The sequence below is a fragment of the Cyprinodon tularosa genome, unplaced genomic scaffold (assembly GCF_016077235.1).
Source record: "Cyprinodon tularosa strain WSP-4 unplaced genomic scaffold, ASM1607723v1 ctg316, whole genome shotgun sequence".
Taxonomy (NCBI): domain Eukaryota; kingdom Metazoa; phylum Chordata; class Actinopteri; order Cyprinodontiformes; family Cyprinodontidae; genus Cyprinodon; species Cyprinodon tularosa.
Window position 1 is genome coordinate 1,727,268 of NW_024039026.1, and position 13,336 is coordinate 1,740,603.

The 13,336-nt window shown below is 39.9% G+C and overlaps 1 protein-coding gene across 1 annotated transcript in view; it reads right to left on the minus strand.

Annotated features, from left to right (window-relative positions):
- Positions 1 to 12,008, minus strand: part of ldlrap1b (low density lipoprotein receptor adaptor protein 1b) — a 50,268-nt gene extending 38,260 nt beyond the window's left edge. The window contains 1 exon segment of the mRNA XM_038292752.1: positions 11,742 to 12,008. Coding sequence (XP_038148680.1) covers positions 11,742 to 11,826 — 85 coding nt within the window. The 5' untranslated portion in view covers positions 11,827 to 12,008.
- Between the last annotated feature and the right edge of the window lie 1,328 nt (positions 12,009 to 13,336).

Genomic DNA, 13,336 nt, shown 5'->3' on the forward strand with positions numbered 1-13,336 from the left:
ATAAAACGATACCATTTTAAATGTGAGATTATATGCCTTACATATCAGGAACGTTTTTTATTCCAAAAAAAATGACGGGTAAATACTTTTAAATAAGCACATAATGCTCTGCTGAACCACAGCAATTTGTTTAACTACTAAAAGTGAAACATCAGTCATTACATTTTGTATTTTGAGGCTAATTATGGGTTAAATATGTTTGTATTACTTCATAATTACAAACTTTCCAGGTTAATGAATGCGGTTAGAATGAAATGTGGAATATTAAGGGAGAAAAAAATAAAAAACAAAATTCAGAAAAATACTAATTAAAAAAGTGGAATTTGGTAAAAACACAAACAAAAAACAGACTGCTTGTTGCTATACCTGCTTGTTGAGACAGATATAGATCACATCAACAGAGAGTCTGAGCGATCAATATATAATCCAGTTATTTTTATTTCTATAAAACTTAATTTCTTCTTTCAGCTTGTTCTCTTTGGGTTCTTAAATGCAACACTTCAGCTGAGATGAACCATTAGCAATAAGGAGAAAACCTCTTCTTAAGCATTATTCGATTACAATCGGCTCACTTTGGACTAATTTAGAAAGTGTCGACTCAGAAGACAGAGGATGCCTGAAGGGAGGCCTGGAGAGATGCCTTAAGCTTAACGGGAGGGACGTGTGCGTCGCTTCAGCAGCAAAAACAATCCCAGAGCTTTAAAACAAGGTTAGACGCCGTGCATTTGACAAGAAAAGGTTTATCAGAGTTCTTCTCCACAGCTTGGTGCAAACACTTTAATCACAATAAACAGTAATATTATCACAGTGAAGGTTCTTTCTCTCCTACTCCATCACTACAACAGAAGATGCATCTTTTCTTAAATACGGATGCTAGATTAGATTGTGAAAGCCTGTTTTTCCTCTGCCTAATTTGGGTGAAAGAAAGAAGTGATAAAAGTTAAGTGTTTAAAGTTTCCTCATCCTCCTTAATGCTGTAAAACAGAAGACACCTGTTCTGAGTGTTTATCTGGAAAATGAAAAATGCATTTCCTTGATGAACTGCAGTCCTTTTCCTCCAAATGTTGGTGGGTGAGGAAGTTTTTTGTATGCAGGGGTGGGTTGGTTCCCCTGGGAGGGGGTGTGTGTGTATTGGGAGTTATTGTATAAATAAATGTACTGGGCTTGCTCCAGTCAGAGCTTTTCTCTCCATCTAAGGACATAAAATGAATTTGAACCTTTTTCTTGCAAGAAATGCCTCTTATCAGTTCCTCCACAACTTGACAAGATGAAGAGGAAGTGTTGCATCTACACATGAATAAATTAACAGCATTTCAAAAAGGAATCACAAGATACATTTAAATGACTTTGATCATCTCCATGCTTGTTTGTGTTCCTTGTGTTTCCCTTTGTTTCTATTAAACAGGTTGAATGAAAAAAGTTTTCATTACTTTGAATCACAACAAAGTGAACAAGGAAAATATAACCAATGGGTCTTTTTCCGTCCATTGGACAGCCCAGGAACCTTGGGCGATTAATCGACAATAATGGCCAAATTTGCCCAAATTAAGTCTAATGATTCATATTTTTTAGGGTAATTTACTTCAGGGATTTGCCAAGGATAAGAGTCTTACATCTCTAACACTCAGACAGTATCTGCTACATCCACTCAAAAGGAGGGAAACCAGGAGAGGAAAAATGAGTGGCTTTAGCAGTGCGGGGATTAGGACTCATGACCAGCTGAGTTCAGAATAGGAATCTGGGTTATGAAACTGATCCTCAACACGCTCTGCTGGCAGGCTCGCCAACCAGGAGGGGCCTAACTCTAACAACTCCACTGATGCAATAAATGAGAACGCGTTTTCCAAATGAGGGCAGGATTTTATTTTTAAACAAATATTAACTGGCTTGGATTATTTATTCTCTTCTACTGAGGCAGGAAGAGCTGGTGGGAAAATGAAGGGATGGTTAATCAACCAAATAGGACATCTAACTCAGGGCAGCATCATCCGTCAATACTCAACAGGCTGCATTGACATCAAACCCCTCTTCTTGTCAACTGGCATTACTTGTCAATAGAAAATTTTTAAGCTGAACATCCAGGTCCAACAGCTAGCCGCTAGCTCTCTTAGCTCCTCTGACATGGCAATACACCTTTAGCAGCAGATGAACCAAACTGTGATGTTCTGCAACTCAGACAAGCATCAGTTACTGGTAATGAAGGCCTGAATTTTTTCTCTTCATGTTAAAATATACAATTTTCCCAAGAAAAAACCAAAAACAAAAAAAGCTCAGATTCTTGTTGCCACATTTGTGGAACCTGTGGTTGACAGATGGGAGGAGGAGAAGGAAAAAAGAAATGGGAACATGGATGGAAGTACAGACAGGGAAAGGGATAAAAGGGATGAAAGACAGGGACGGATAGACAGATGGAAGGATGGATGGATAGAGGAAGGGATAGAGGGAGGAATGTGAAAATGGCTGAAGGCAAGGAGTTTATTAGTACAACAAAAATACACAGTAATTCAAAGGACAGGAAAAATGTTCCTACTCTCATCTATGAGCTTTGGGTCATGGCCGAAGGAACGAGATCCTGGATACAAGCGAATGAAATTAGTTTTCTCGGTAGTGTGTCTGGGACGTCTGGGCCTCCCTACTGAGGCTTCTACCCCCGCGACCCGACCCAGGATAAGCGGGGATGGATGGATGGATGGATGGATGGATGTAGGGCTGGGCGATATGGAAAAAAAACTATATCACGATATGGATTATTTTATATCACGATAACGATATATATCACGATATACCACAACTGATGTTGCATTTTATGTTTTCATAGTCCGTCAGATGGACAGGGTTGAAAAAAATCTTTCATCGCCTATTTTTTACCCATCATCTTGTTTCCTAATATGAGAATCCCAACCCCAAACCAAGAACACCAGTTACGCAATTTGCGGCCATGACAGTGAACAGTATAGAATCTTGGCTATTGCGCTGTAGTAATTAATCATTTAATATTCGTTTGTTATTGACATTTTATAAAATTCCAAGGCCAGGTTTTTCTCTTGTCTTTCACTTACCTTGTTTTCCACTAGGAGGGTCCAGTCCTTGATGAAATGGATGGTGAGACTCATATAAGGCTGTGTTGCTCTACTCATCCACATGTCCGTAGTCAACGCATAATGCGTCGCACCACTGCGTACCGCTCTCTCCACTTCAGCCCGACAACTAGCATATAAGCCAGGCAGCTCCACTTTACTGAAATGATTCGACTAGGCATCACATATCTGGGATCGAGTGTACGGACGAGGTCCCGAAAGCTGTCTTTCTCGACTATGTAAACGGCGGCCATGCCTTTACAGATATAGCGTGAAATAGCCCCTGTGATCTGCTTGTGTCGCTGAGACGTCTTCTCATATTGTGATCCTTGGGCGAATGCTTCCTTAAGCTTCGGCTGTGAGAATTTCTTTCCAGTGCTTCCTGTATTTTCATCCCTTGTTTGTTTTGATCGGAGTGGTTGTAGTTTCCCGTCTTCTTGTTCATGATTTTTCTTCAGGTGGTAAAAGAGGCCGGAAGTATTTGCATCAGCCGCTGGAACGGCTTTGCTGCATATCGGCTGCATTTGTTCTTTATCAGATGGCTGAAATCCGAAATATAACCAAACAACCGAGCTGCCTCCCCTTTTGGGCAAAAGTGGTGTTTGTTGTGTCTTTGACCTGGCTACTGTTTCGGACTCTGTAACCGCTGCTGTGGTAACATCTTCTTGGGTGTCCATCATTCATTTTTTTTCAAGCCAGAAAGAAATTTCGCGGGCTCTCTCCGTCAGTAATGTCGCAAACGTATGGTGCAAAGCCGCGTGACGTAAAGCGGTGTAGTGTCGCAAAACCACGTTCTCTACACATTATCTTTTTATTCTCTTTTTTTTTCGTTATATACACTTAGAGTTTGCATAGCAAAAACGCAAAATGTTATATTAACAAATTATATTAAAATGTATATTAGCAGTAATAATAATTAGTGCTGTCAATCGATTAAATGTTTTTAATCGCGATTAATCGCATCAATGCCTGAGTTAACTCGCGATTAATCGCATTTTAATCGCAATTTTTTTTTCTGATTGAAAATCATTTAAATACTCTCGATGACATGCAAAAAATACATACAGGCTAGGTTTGTGCCAATGTTCTTTTTTTAAAATGAAGACAGGTCACAGATACTGATTTATGCCATAGAAACATATGGCAAGAAGATGGGGAGGCATGTAGCAAAAAATAACAAATATGTAGCCAAAAAAAAGGCCCTGAAAACAGGCTGATGTAAAAGACAGTCTTTACAGTTAATACAGTCTTTTGAACAAAGACAAGCATTTTACCCTACTGCTATAAAATGTAGTACAGTTAACATTAGATGTTAATTAACCAAGATAATAATGAACAATTTTCAATCAATACATCAAAATCAATAGACCGACATCACTAGATGGAGGTAGTCTATGCTCTAGAAAGTTACTTTTCAGCCTCTTAACAAAAATGAGAACACACACACACCCACCCACCCACACACAGACACACCCACCCACACACACACACACACGATACCGACCTGTGGCGTACACAGACAGCAAGTGCCGTAGCAGATTCCATTTCACCTCAGTAATCTGTTTTCTCAGCGTATTTCAGGTTGCTACTAGTTACCAGACACTCAACTTGTTTGTTGGTGGTGGGGCTTAAAGAAAAGGCACTAGCGCTACCCAGTGTATGAGCGTCTTTTTTCCTTGAGGAGCTCCGCTCTTGAAGCCAATGAGAAATGCATACACTGGGGGAAAATAGCCCCGCCAACTCGCAGGCTGCAGCGGGATGTACTTGGAAAATTGTACCATAAAACCACATAGCGTTAATCTCACGTTAAAAAAATTATCGCCGTTAAAATGGCCTCGCTTTAACGCGATAATAACGCGATAATTTTGACAGCACTAATAATAATAATAAAATAGTTTATCACGATAGAAAAAATAGAGGAGAAAGGTCACGATAGACATGTTTCTCTCGTCCTCCCGATATATATCGCCATATCGCCCAGCTCTAGATGGATGGATGGATGGATGGATGGATGGATGGATGGATGGATGGATGGATGGATGGATGGATGGATGGATGGAGAAAAAAAACCACTCACATGACATCATCATGACCAAAATCTTAAGAGTAGAACTGCAACTAACGATTATTATGCTAATCGATTAATCGTTTATTTATGCTTTCAATTAATCCATTAATAATCAGATAGCCAAAGGTTAGCCAAAGATTTTTTTTACAAAATTAAACCAGGTAAAATTAAAACTTTTTCCACTCTAGGAGTTCTGGATGGAGGATATAATCAGATGAAAAAGCTTTCTTTATCTTAAATGCACAATATTTATTTCTTTTTCACAATTTTGATATATTTACTGCTCCAAGTAGGTTTGCTCTGTCAGCTAAAGGCATGTTTTAAACTCTCTATATTCCAGTTAACGATTAATCGATTACTAAATTATGACGATTTTTTTCAATAATCAATTAATCCGATTAATTGATTCAGCCAAACTTGATCCCACTTTGAAATATGCAAAAATCTACAGTTTGCAGCTGGATCTAACAATGGGGCTGCACAGCGGCACAGTTTGCAGCATTGTTGCTTTGCAGCAAAGGAGGTTGCGGGTTCGATTCCAGGCCTGGGGTCTTTCATAAACATTTGTGCTTTAATGCTCATTTGTTTAGCATTGCATTGCATCTCTTCTACTAAAGAGACTCGATAAAACAAGGTTTCACACCGTGGCATTGGTTTCCTCTCCCTACCCTTCTAGTTTTCTTAAGGTGAATTTTTGCGTCAGGCACTTGCCAGGCGCACGGTCTTGTTTACCTTGAAGTGAGGGGTACTTGCATTGCTTTGCCATAACTGTTATATTACTTATCAAATTGACTACAAAATATCCGTCTCATTGTTTATTGCAACATTTGTTATTGCGACTAGGCTTTTTGTGTTACTGTTATAATGAAAGATTTAACAAGGGTCTAAATAATTTGCTGGGGGGGTCTGCTGTAAGGCATCTAAGATCTAATATCTGTTTTTAAGGACAGATTTATGAAATAAAAAAAGCAGATGAACCAGTTGACAGGAAGGATCACACTTGTCATATGTTCCTCTGCTAATCTACTCAGACATGCTTGTATGCATCTTTACAGCGACACCCTTTGACTTCTGCCAGCCCAAAAACACTGATTGAGGAAAGGAAACACAAAAAAAGGTCTCAAATCCAAGGGTGTAACTTTGTTATGTAAATTGGTGGGGACACTAAGGGTGGGGGCTGATGGACCTACAGTTACTCCACCCGACTGCTTTTATTAGGTTTTTGTATTTTCTAAAAATGAGCTCAAACATATATTTATTGAATGCTTTCTTGTTGTTGAGAACACAAGAGAATCGTAATACACTGATATCTATATTTATAGATAGTAAGAGAGATGTCTTTTAGTGCATTATGTATATAGGGCCCAAAAACATTCATTTATATAAAAATAAAGAATAACAGCCGATTCCGAAGCTAAAATTGTGCATCCCTAGAAGCACAAGTTCAACTCCATCCAGAAAAATATGGATATGCTGCATTTTCAAAATAGAATAGCATATTTTTACTTGTAAACTTTGTGGTAAACTTGGAGCTATATATTATATAGCATGTTGCATATCACAGTAAATCTGTTTCACCTTTAAATCTGCAGCTCTCCCTACTTCTCTCTGTGCTCTGCTTAAAATATTTAAGAACCTCTTTGCTAATATAATGATGCCAGAAACAAAATTTCAAGATATGTGGAAGCTCTGCAGTCTGATTCTATCTATACAATAAGAAAAAAAAATTTAACCTGTAACTGGGAGTCATGGTTCTCTGAGAAGCCAAGCTTTTTTAATAAAGAAGAACAAACTATGTTTTCTCAAGCTTCTTGAATTATAATACCAACTTTTTTAAACTTACAATCTGTTGCCATTTTTAGCTGAAAAATCTTGCATGTCTAAGGAACAGATATTTCGGTGGCATCTGTAATTATTTTAACCAACCTGTCTCCCAACTTTTATTTAAACATTAAAGTAGCTGCTGGATAATATTCACTGAGTGCTGCTGTGTGTCTCTCCTCCAACCATGTAGCTACTCTCTAAGCAGTGATATGCAACCGAAGATCAGATGTCTCAAAGTTACAGATCTGATGATGTTACACCGAGAGTTGGGAGACGGGAGCAGCTCCAGAGAGGAAAAAAATACACTGACTCAGATAGTTGCACCCAACCTCTGCTACCTTTGGCTAAAGTAAATAAGCGGAAAAGGAAAAAAAAAGCTGAAATTATCTGTGTAAAAATCTCTGACTCCCATGAGCATCATACACATGATTAGTTCAGCATACACAGAGCATGTAGCCTGAGGGATTTCCTCTGACCTGTCGACCACTTTTAGACAGTTTCACCAAACGTTTGATCATCTGGGTTTAGGAAAAGAAACAGGAACAATCCAAGCTTCTTTCCAACTTGTTGAACAAAAACACCAAGAAGAAACCAACAAAAACAATCACAGCTAATCAATATACACCAACGTGTTAAAAGGGAAGGATGTATAAATCTGTAGAACAATGAATCACCAACACTGTGACGAATACCGGGGAGACAGTCTGCATTTAGGGCAGTAACATAGACGTTTTAGTTCTCCTTTCTTCCACTAATCAAAATCCCCCGACAGTGGAGCTGATAAAGTCCGTGAGCATATGTCTCGACATATGGCTAAAGAAGATTACATCAATTATTTCCCACCATGAAAGAGAAGCAGCAAACCAGTCTGCTTCCTGCCAACTTTAATAGAAGAAGAAAGAGTGTAGAAAACGTGAAGCACATCCAAGATGCTCTTATTATAACCCGGAATATAACAGTTTTCCCTCTAGACTCAAAAAGCCAAACGCAACATGACGCAGACCTCAGCTGCTTGCCTGTAATAATCATTATACGACAACTGTGCATCACAGTGCTTATTAGAAATGATCTAAAATGACTATTATGACATAATGGAGTGTCATATTTTGACAGCTGTGTCAGCTCGAACCAGAGGAAGAGAAAACATTCATCTTCCCCTCTAAGGATTAAAAATGCCCTTCAGGAAAAAAAAAAAAAAACTGTGACAAAGCAGGATTTTGCCACATGACACCACAGCCGACTCTTCAAACAGTCGGCGACAGTGCCGTAAATCTGTAAGGATTTTACTACACCATAAAGCAACCCTGAAGGAAGCAATCTCCATTACATCCGCTTTCCCCTTATTGGGTGACTTTGTTTAGGGGACACAGGGGCCCACACTGCAGGGCCAAACAGGTAGATGGACATAGATAAAGAAGAACCTGACACCTCTCAGAGAAAAATTAAAGGTATTGTGGAGGGTTTTTGCGACCCACCCTCTCCAGTTAAAAAAAATTAATGCACGTGCAAACCCAAATAACCGCTATGAGGAATCGCCTATAAAACGCGTGCAAGAGCATGCACAAGCCTATTTCTCCTTGTGCACGCTCTGCTTGAAAGTAGCTGTTTGCATCGCTTATACAGCTTTAAGGTTGTATACACTGATGTTATTCCACTCCACAAGGCGAGAGGGAGTATCACCAACTAGCTGTGGGTCTAGATACGGCCGAGGAGGTCAGGAAGTGGGGGGCAACGGAGGGACATGAGGGCGAAAAAGGCAGCGTTCTCTCACACCTCACTCTTCTAGCTGGTCCATCTTCACGAGTTGTTTTCCACAATGGCAGTCATCCAAACAAAACCAGCCGGTAAGGTACCAAACAGGAAATACGCATGGTGTAGAGCGGATGTAGATTTGACCAATCAGAGGCCTCCTGTCTGCAGTCACCTACAATTTTGGAGAGGTGCAGCAGAGTGTCTGTGGCGGGGGCGCGGGGGGCTAGTTTCTGAGCATAAACTAGCCTTTACTTTCCAATAGAAGATTTGCAATTTTTCCACTTTGTCAGACTCACCACCTTTAAGTGAAAATAGGGACGAGCACGTAGGACGACCTTACGTAAACATATCACTAGAATATCACTAGAAAACAACATCCTCCACTGTATCTTTAAGATAAGCATGCAAGCCTCAAACTCAACGCTATTTCTGACATTTTGAATTGAAAAAGCTTCCTGGATGGGAAGCGAAACATCTTCAAACTTGGAAACCAAGTCCAGTGGATTTTTTTTTTACATTTTTTGCAATGCATGACAAAGGAAAGCTCATATTATTCTTACTACTGCCCCCTAAAGGGATGGAGTAAAAAAGGCAGCATTTTACTCTTATTTAAGACAATGCAACCAAAACGAGCTCTTCTGCAATTTAAAAACTGCAAAAAATGATGCAAATGCCATCAATTTCCCAGCCCCGTAGAAAATTCAAATGAGTCAACTCAACCATTCCACAAAACCAACAAAGCTGTCTGTAAAGCTGCTTTAATGCTGACAACATAAAAAAACACAACATAAATGCAGACAGAGCTTTTCTATCTACCACAGTTCCCTTACTAGAAAGTTTAACCAGACAGAAGCTCAAAAAAATTTTCGCTGATGATACAAACCTTCTCCCCCCCTTTAAAAAAAAAAAAAAGTCATTCTCCAATGGCTCCAGATAGTCAAAAACAAACAGGAAACAGATCCACCACCCCTACTTAAAATAGGGAGATAAAGGATAATGACCATGTTATAAAGCAATGCTAACATGGGGAAATTATTAGTTGTAGCAGCATGCGATGGGAACACTGAAGGACTGCAGCAGAACAGTGTCACTAAAAACAGTTACCTAAGCTTAAATAGAGCAATCTAATGCAGAGGGCAAGAAAAAACAAACCCCAAATGGGTTATATGCACTTTGAAGAATGACACAACAAGCTGAGACAGGAATTTAAGCCTATCATTACTTTGAAACCGTCAAAGAGAATAAAAAAAGGGGAAGATCAAAAGCTTCTAAGTGACATGCATAAATAAGATGACATCAGCATGTGATATTAATGACTGACGGTGTCAACTTTATGCAGAGTCACCGCAAACAGGAGCATCCAGAGAAAATTATCACCTGCTTTCCACACACCTTGCAGCCAGATGCTGTTTGGTCTGTGAAGATGGGGGGACAATCATGGGCGATTCAAAACAGGGGCCATCGGGGGCCGGTGCCCCTGTAGATCATGTCCTGGCCCCTTTACTGAAGACATAATACTCAAAGAAATTCTAATGATGATATGCGCTGGAACAGACATGGTTACTGATATGTCTTTTGGATCCATTTCTTTTTTTTTCTTTACAAATTGAGTTTTACTAATTATTTAAAAGACAATAACGTGATAACTTCAATGGTATTGAGATAGGATCATTTTTTTCATTAACTAAATGTTTTTTCAAAACAAATAGAAAAATATGCTAACTTTTACAGCTGAATTTATCAGTTTTTCTTGAATTCCAATTCAGATTTTATAGAAAACGGTAATGTTGACTGAAATTAAGTCAAAAATATATACAATTCCCAAATTATTAATGTATAGTGGACCTAATAAGGAACTAATATTAAACCTAACTGAATGGAAATTTCACTTCATGCAGCTCTCTTAACATATTTGAATCCCTTATGTCCCCATGAAAACATGCTGGCCCCCTCCAGGCCCTCTGGTATATTTGTTCTAGAACCGCCACTGATAATAACTGATGGTCTCTTGGACCCATTTCTTTTTTTTTCTTTACAGATCTTTTCTTAATTAGGATTTAAACTTTAATAAAGAGAAAGGACCATAGTTTTTATCTGCTAAATGTTATTTTGATCCAAATTAAAAAAAATGATGTGGAAATTTCACTTCACTCAGTGCAGAACCATAAATATGGTGGTATAAATATTATTTAAAGCTTAAAAATAAGAAAGTGTCATTTATAATTAAAGCTTTTCTTTTAAAACATCTGGTATATTAAATGTAGAATAGTTTTTGTTCTACATTCAGCGTTTCCTCTAAGCGCACCTGTAGATTATCTGGATTATAAATGCACCTGCATAGCGGATTAAATTATTGCTTGTTTTTGGGGGGCGAAAAAAAGCTTATGTAGTGCTTTTCTGTGGCCCCCATGAAAACACGCTGGGCCCCTCCTGGCCCCCTGGTACATTTGGTGTAGAACCGCCCCTGGGGAGTGTGTGTTTTGGAGGGAGGGGGGTGCCTAAAAGTCAAACTCTGACATGACGCACTAAAATACACCTCAGGTTAGTTAAATTGCTCAGAAATGTCTCTCAGTTCTACCGACGCTCCTTCCGGCCTCGTGTTTTATTGTTTCACATTGCGTATCTCCATGGCAACAGGGCTGCACAGGCTTGCCACCAAGGCATTCACACATTTCTCCCTCCTTGTGTCTCTCAGGTCTGGATCTCTGATCACTGCCACCAAACCAGGCTGGGAAAAATGACGTGACGGCTGCGCGCGCTCCAACTTAACGTTAGACCTCATTTAAGGAGTTCACTTAAAAAAAAAAAAAAAAGCCCTAAAAAGATCAGCTTAGTGATTAAATGTCAAGTCTGTATGTTTCCTGGAGTGAAGCTCCGCTCTGGTGGCATCTCTTCTCCTCACTGTCACGCGTTTTTTTGTTTTGTTTTTTTTTAAGCCGACATCAGAAGTTGTGAAGATGAGAAAAAACGCAGCGCAGCTCAGATAACAGCAGCGCGGAGCACAACAGGATCACACTTACTTTTATGTCTGCCTGCTCCCCACGACTGTTTAGCAATGCTCGGGCTCCGGATGATCGCCCTTCCAGCGGATTTCAAAGCGTCCATGTCTGAAGCCAGAAGTGGGGCGAAGAGCCCACCGCGCGCCCGTCCGTCTCCTCAACCTCCGCCTGATCAATGACGCGTCCAAACTTTTACAAATATCAATAATCGGAGGTTTTCCTCTCGCTCTGCTCGCACCTCGGCTTCGCTTCTCTCGGCGGTGGATTATCATGCTCGTCCCCCTGGGCGGTGTTCTGTATGCAAATGAGCCGGGTAGCCTGAGCGCTCTACGCTTTGTGGTGTTACGCAAGCGGTTGGAGCGGCAGCTCGCTGCGGCTGAAGCCTCGGTGCGGATCTGCTCCCATCCAGTCACCCCAAACACAAATGATCCACTAGTTTAATCCGCTATGCAGGTGCATTTATAATCCAGATAATCTACAGGTGCGCTGAGAGGAAACGCTGAATGTAGAACAAAAACTATTCTACATTTAATCTACCAGATGTATTAAAAGAAAAAGTTTTAATTATGAATGACATTTTTATATTTTTAAGCTTTAAAAACCTTTAACACACACACACAGTTTACATTGTACCCAGTGGTGGTTCTAGACCAAATGTACCAGGGGGCCAGGAGGGGGGCAGTGTGTTTTCATGGGGGGCACAGAAAGCATAAAATAAGCTTTAAAAAAATATTTATACTCTGTCAGGAGCGATTCTAGACTATATTTATGGTTCTGCATTGAGTGAAGGGAAATTTAAACGTCTTTTTTTTTTTATTGGATCAAAATAACATTTGGCATATGAAAACTATGGTCCTACCCATCCCTATTTCATCATTCTGCTTCATTCTATCTCTATTCTTCCATTCTACAGAATCTGTTGGTTCAATCTCTAACGTTCTGCTCTCTCTGCTTTTTCTCATAGTAGCTTCATCCGGTCTGTTCCCGTTTGGCTGTGACTCCATCCTGGAGAGAAATATCAGCTGTGCTGCTGCCATCAACACCTTTGTTTATAAATGTTGGAGATCAGCCTGTTTTTCAGTGTAGTCCTGTTTCTCTGATTGTGACTGGCTGGATGTGCTCTCTTTTGCCTGGCAGTGTGTTTCCTGGACGGTGCCGCCTTTAACAGTTGCATTTTGTATCTCCGCTTCTGTCTCCTTGAACCCCAGTCGGCCTCAGCAGATGGCCGCTCACACTGAGCCTGTTTCTGCTGGAGGTTTCTTTCTGTTAAAAGGGAGTTTTTCCTACTCACTGTCGATATAAGCATGCTTAGTGTGAGGGATTGCATTCCAGTCAATGAGTCAATGCAATCAGCTGGTTTTCCTTAGATAGAAAACTGGATGACTATATGTTCTGGTGAACAGCAAAGTGCCTTGAGGTGACATGTTGTGAATTGGTGCTATAGAAATAAACTGAGTTTAAATATTACTGTTTAATCCTAATTAAAAAGATCTGTATTGAAAAAAAAAGGAAATGGGTTTAAGGGACCATCAGTCATTATCAGTGGTGGTTCTAGACCAAGGGGCCATGAGGGGGCCAGCGTGTTTTTTATGGGGACACAGAAAAGCATGAAATAA